Below are 6,735 nucleotides of genomic sequence, written 5' to 3' on the forward strand. Positions count from 1 at the left end.
TGTTTAGATTTGCTGAGATATTTTCAAAAGATAGAATAGAGAAGAAGATAGAAGTTTTGATGTAGTAGAGAAAGAGAGGAAATGTAAAATTGTATGTTCTATGTGTATTAAAATGTGAAAATATACAAGTGGCTTTATATGCACAGTGAATGGAAATAGATGTAGAGTTGTTATTAAGACAGTTGTCCACTTAATGTTGTGTTGATGGAACATATGAAACACGGTGACAGGGAAGATGAAAGTTGCAAATCCACTGAGTAGTAGACTTGTGTGGGAAATATGTTTGAGTAAGTTTAAATCCTTGGGGAAGATTGCAGTGAGGCTTATTTTTCAGCACGCAACTTCATGTGGGTTTAAGAGTAATTGATCTTTTATGAGGAAATTTTCAACTAATAAACAGTTAAGAGCTGCCTTGGAGAGGGCTCAGAAAATGATATACATTGCAACTCATGCCAAGCTTGAAAGGAGAGACTTTTCCAGTGAGGAAGAGAAGGATGCAAAGCTGTTTGCCATGTCTGGTAGTGAGGATGGCATGCTGGTTGAAGTTTATGCTGATGCTCCTTTAGTGTAATATGCTTTTTTTTTTACTCTTATAGAATTGTGTAATTTTAGGATTTATCAGATTCTTTCCACAACTCTTCTATTATTCCCTCACATCTAGTTGAAAATTTTTCATGACTTTGGGGTTGAAACAAAAGGAATATTAGAAGGGACCAAAAAAACCATGTTGTTAGTGACCGTGTTATGATCAGCTTTGATTTTAATGAATCATCAATCTTGCTCTTTTATCAGCATAACAGCAATCCAGGAAAGGAGCAAGACGAATGTCATGTCCCAAAATTTTTACGGGATTTTCTGTAATGGGAATGATTATTGAATCCTAGTTCTAATATCAATCTTCGAGATATCAGTTCAAAGACATTTACTTTTCGAGGCTTCTAGCTAAGTTCAAAGACATTTACTTTTCTCTAAATGATAAATCTAGATTATGAACTACAAGAGGACGTACCTGAGGTTAAGTAATCAGCAACAACAAAATCAAACGAAAATCGTAAAAATCTCCTCTTGTGCTTCCTTGGATGCTAGGAGGCCAGCAGCAAACAAAACATCAATTTTTTTCTCTACGAAACCCCAAACTGATTCTCTGCTTCTTCTAGCTTTACAACTGCAACGTGAAATGGCATTACGAACCCACCCAAACACAAAGTAACCTAAACTACCAAACAAACCAAACACAGAAATTGATCTCATCCCCAAACCCAAAACCCTAGCGAAAAGAGGTAATAGAAGAGATTTAGAAGTGCATTACACTGTGCATCCCTGGTCGAGAGAAATATTTTGAATATCTTCTTTGGAGCTGCAAAGAGGCACGGTTCACGCTTGGAGCTACAAAGAGAAGAGGCACGACACGACACGCACGTGGATGGAGTATGAGGAAAGAAATAGAACACATTCATAAAACCTAATTTAAACTAAGGATAAAGATGTAATTTCAACTTCTAAACGGGTAACGGATACCCGCAAGTACGGATAATGCAATACCCGAACCCAACCCGATAACAAGCGGGTATTAAAAAACCCGCGGGTACCTATTACCCGAGGGTATCAACTATCCACAACGGGTTTAATCCGCGGATACCCGCGGGCACGAGTTTTTTTGCCATCCGTAATTATACTTAATTAAACTGATATAGAAAACAAACTTATTTTGATAAAGAGTTATTTCTTAATAAAAAAAATATAAATAACGTGTAAATTAGTAATACAAATATAATGTCAAGTTATTGCGATTCAAAATTTAATAAAAATAAATAAAATTATAATTACCTAAAATGATATTCTTATCTAAAATATATGATTTATATTAAAAAACATATAAATATATTTTTTATATTTTTTCTAATTAATGTGGCAATTAATTTCACCAAATATTTCTTATAAAACAAAGTATGGCTTATTTAATTTTGTAGAAGGAGTTAAAAGAAGATTGAAAATATTATTATTAATATATATTTATTAAATTAATTATAAAATTATCCTTGAAAACTTAATAAAAAATATTATAAGTAACTGTCAATTTTTATGGATACTAAAAATGATATTTAATTAGTAAATAAATTTTTAAGATAAATTGTAATTTTGTTTAAGAAAAATACATTTAATCGTTTTTTTTCTTTTACTAATTAACTTTGATTTCTATTTTTTTTTCATGACTTCTCATATACTTATTCTTTATTTTCTTTTTTGACATTGTTTTAGTAGTTCAATTTGACAAGTTAGTAAATACTTATTAGTTTATCTTCATCTTTTATGCATTGTACATCTCTTTCATTATTTATATTTCAAGTGATAGGAAAGCTAGTTAACATTTATTTACGATAGTGTGTCATGATAAAAGGTTAAAGAAAAAAAATTAAAAGATTAAATATATTTCTAGTCTCTTGAAATTAATTAAAATTCTTATTATTTAAACTTTGGTATATTTTGATGCTCAAACTTAAAAAATAATGGATATACTTTCCTTAACTCAACGGCATTCATTTTATATGTGTTAAACTCATTTTAGAAAGACTTTTTTTTTCACAATTTTAATATGTTTTAGTTCAGATATCAATTTGAAATACGAATTCAAAAAATTAATGTTATTAAGCTAAAATGATTATATCTGTTACTTTTAAGTTTGGATATAAAATTTATCAAAATTTTAAAAAAATATATATAATTTTACATGTAAGTTCATAAACTAAAAAGATAATTAACCCAAATTTAAAACTTGTTACTGCTATCATTTACTTTATCTGTGAACCTTAAACCGATCCTGATTTTATGTTTGTTTATCAAATTATAGTTGCCTCTGTTCATTCAGTAAAATTGACGCAAAATTTACTAACTTACACAAGATAAAATGTTGTGTTATATTGATGAAATCCAAAACCAATCAAAAGTATCAATCTTAAATGCTTAATCTAGGATGTCTGGTTAGTGGTCTCAAAAGAGGAACCTTTCCTCCAAGCGTTAAAGCCATAACCTTTGGGAACTTCGTACTCAGCACCATTCTTTTATGTCATCAAGCATACTGTATGAACCCCTAGATCTCGTAGTATCTGCCATAGATATGTATCATTCAATTAGTTTTAAGATAAAGTCTGATATGGTATAGTAGAGCCTACAACCTATTTTTAATCTTTAAGATAAAATCTAACAGGTTTTAATAGGTTGCTGATCTCAAATTTTACTTTACCGATTTATCTGGTTTCTTGAATCTTGCATATTTGGAATAGATCATCACTTTCTATTCTTTCAAACACTGATTCAAGCTGTAGAATGACTTATATCTCCTAAGAAGTTGATTAATAAAACATGCTAATGTAAAATAAAACATGGTAAACAGAAAACCAGAACAATACCTGTGCTCCAATACGGTGCTCAGTAGAATCAACAGGTACATGCAATTCCTCGTACTTGTCATCTTCAGAGTGACAATCATGTAAAATGTGGTCTAAGCCAAGACCTTCGTGTCCTCGAAGATACACCAAGACACCCCTACCTGCTGCTTCTATTTGCTTCAATGCAACCACTAACTGGTTTCCACATTGACACCTTGTGGCCCCAAAAATGTCACCAATCACACATTCTGAATGTACTCTAACAAGTACCTCCTTCCCATCACCTATCTCACCCTGTTCATATCAACCGTGTTATTACTGTCACCAACACAGTAGCAATTCAAGATGCTGTTCAGATTACAAATATTGGTGAGTTCCTTACTTTGACCATCGCTATATGTTCAATCCCATCGAGACATGACCGATAGCAATAAGCTTTGAAAGGTCCCCACAGGGTGAATACCAGTGCAGCTGAAGCACACTCTACCAACTTCTCCCTCTTCATTCTGTATCTGATATTTCAAACCATGCATATATTAGAAATCGCCATCAAATTTTATATGATTCTGTAACTGGTGATTTCTTAGAAATTACCTTATTAAATCAGCAATGGAAATGATTTTCAGGTTTTCTTGCTTTGCCATTTGTCGAAGCTTTGGTAACCGGGCCATTGAACCATCATCATCTACTATCTCACATAAAACTGCAGCAGGTTCCAAGCCAGCCAACACAACAAGATCAACTGAAGCTTCCGTGTGCCCAGGTCTCTTTAGAACCCCTCCTTCCCTGTACTTCAGAGGAAATATATGACCTGGCCGACTGAAATCATCAGGCCTCGAATTTCTTGATGCAAGTTTCAAGATTGTTGTTGCTCTATCTTCAGCAGACACTCCTGTTCTAGTGCCTTGCTTTGCATCCTATAATACGATGCAGTTCTTTTGGTATCAGATAACAAATCAAGTCAATGTTATATTTAAAAATAAGAGAGAAAAATGTGCTTAAATATCATTATTCTAGTTTTTTCTTCCAAGAGCATTATCAATCAAGAATCAAGAATGAAAAACCTATGTACCACTGTCACTGTGAATGCGGTGCAGAGTTTTTCTTCATTATTCTTCTGCGTCACCATCAATGGGAGTTGCAACCTCTCCAAGTCTTGTTCTTTCATGCTCGCACACACTATCCCAGTTCCATGCTTCACAATAAATGCAACTGCTTTTGGTGTTACCATTGATGCTGCCATTATTAGATCACCCTCGTTTTCTCTGTCTTCATCATCTACAACAATAACTAACTACAAATTTGTTCCAAATGAGTGAAATTTTTTAACATAGTGCTCTTGGTTAGAGAATTGATCAACAAATCTACAGACTAATTATCAACCTTTCCTTGACGAATATCTTCAATGGCCTCTGGGATAGAAGAAAACCCTTGTGTAGGACAATCCAGTTCATGTTCATTTCTATCAGCAAAGAAACCATCGATTGTAGGATTTATCTCATCAGAGACAGTTTCAAACGCAAATGTATCAAGTTGTGGGCTAATTCTGGTAGGTTCTTCTACCAATTTGTCAAGTAAGTCATATTGTCTCGGACTAGTGCAATTAGGATGAGATACCAGATCTCCTTCACCAGATATTATAGCCCTCACTTTATCAACCTTGAAACTGAACTTCACTTTTCTAATTGGATAATCCAACATGAAATCAGATTTACATCGGAGTGGAGGCACGCCACTTGCAATGCACTTCCTTCTAAACAAAAGAAGCAACCATCCAATTACCGAAGTGGAAGTAGCAGAACAAAGTAACAACAATTTTCAAAGGACCTTAGAATGAATAAATTTGCAATAAGTAAAAAAGCTGCGTATGCATATAGATACTTGGCTGAGCAAGAGTTGTTTTCTACATAGAAACCTGCTAGTGATGCCAACCTCTAGCCTGGGAATTTGTGCAGTGTGATGAATTATTGCACTCTGTTGCATTGCAAAAATCGCCACCTTATCTACATATCTTGCCTAAGGACAGGGTCACCTTAAACATGACCCCTGGGATTAACGTATTCAAATAATGACAAGCCTACATTTAAAACACTATTAGAAGTGCATGCAATTATATGTCCTAGGATATGATAATAGCACTTAAAGAAAAGAAAATAGAACTCACAGCTGGATTAATTTTACATGCAAATTTTGACATCATCACTCATGATTCAATAAAATGCAAGGAATAGCCATTTGTTTACTTCACGTTGATCTCACTCTTGCTCTCAAATTATAGGGTAGATTCAACAGCATAGATTACTGTAGGATTTGTAGTTCATTTGATTAGCTTTTGTATATCAATCCTAATGTTTTCCATGAATACGCATGATAAAACCATAAAGGTACGTTCTTGCATGTGGCATGCAAAATGGTATGCATTGTCCTGTAAAGGAAAGAAAAGAGAATATACAAGGAGAAGAACATTAATTAAAGGGCAGACTCACTTGGAACAGGTGTGAAGGAACATGGAAGAGCAATGAAAATTGACGAAAGCCATATAGTGTGTGATAGATAGGACAGGGACAAAGATATACATCAGATAAGAAAAGCGAACAAGATCATAGATTCAGCTACAACAAACGGTTCCACGATTGGTTTGTTTATATGTAAGTATATGGGTAACTCCGCTGTGACACTTAATTGTCCCTTCGGTCCACTAACAAATCCAATTGCATCGTTTGTTCATAGCTATTACTACGCGCTTTCCAGAATAAATTTTTGCGTGACCTTTTGGTGAGCAGAAATGTCAAAATATACAAAATTTGCTTTGTTTCAGAAAGTAGAACATAAATTTTAGGGACAGGGTCGTTTGAATTTTTCTTTCCCAATAATCGTGGTTGACGTCTTATTCCATGAAAATCAAGCATTATTACTTGTTTGAATCAAATTATAGGATATTTAATAAAATTTCATGCCAGAACTTATCTGGAATAGACAACTAATTAAGAAAAGATAAATTTTAGCTTTTCTCATTTTTATGGTTTACATATGTAAAAGTGTTTATTTATTATAAATTTTAATTATACAAAAATAAATTTCTGTCACATATAACGTGCTAACTGTTGGGAACAAGGGCAATAAAGGAGAGAAGAGAGATTTAAACAACACTAAGAAGTATTTGTTTTGGTGCATTTGTAAACCTTACATAAGCTTTCTTATATAACAAAATGAAGAACACCATCTCACAATACTAAGCAATGTGGGACTAAAACACACTACAAAAACTTAATCAAACTACACAAAAAACTAACAATTCTCCCACTTGGAGTTTGATTAACACATAGTGTAATTGCCTTCATCATCAGTT

At 33.3% G+C, this 6,735-nt stretch overlaps 1 protein-coding gene across 1 annotated transcript; it reads right to left on the minus strand.

The window, feature by feature from the left end:
- Positions 1-2,891: 2,891 nt before the first annotated feature.
- LOC108325730 (bifunctional riboflavin biosynthesis protein RIBA 1, chloroplastic-like) lies at positions 2,892-4,775 on the minus strand. The gene is made up of 5 exons (XM_052871835.1): positions 4,459-4,775; positions 3,981-4,303; positions 3,769-3,898; positions 3,408-3,680; positions 2,892-3,104 (listed from the first exon to the last, which is right to left on the minus strand). The coding sequence occupies exons 1-5, from the start codon at positions 4,627-4,629 to the stop codon at positions 3,060-3,062; spliced, it is 942 nt and encodes a 313-aa protein (XP_052727795.1). The 5' UTR covers positions 4,630-4,775; the 3' UTR covers positions 2,892-3,059.
- Positions 4,776-6,735: the final 1,960 nt, after the last annotated feature.

Source organism: Vigna angularis, chromosome 1 (assembly GCF_016808095.1).
Source record: "Vigna angularis cultivar LongXiaoDou No.4 chromosome 1, ASM1680809v1, whole genome shotgun sequence".
NCBI classification, from domain to species: Eukaryota; Viridiplantae; Streptophyta; class Magnoliopsida; order Fabales; family Fabaceae; genus Vigna; species Vigna angularis.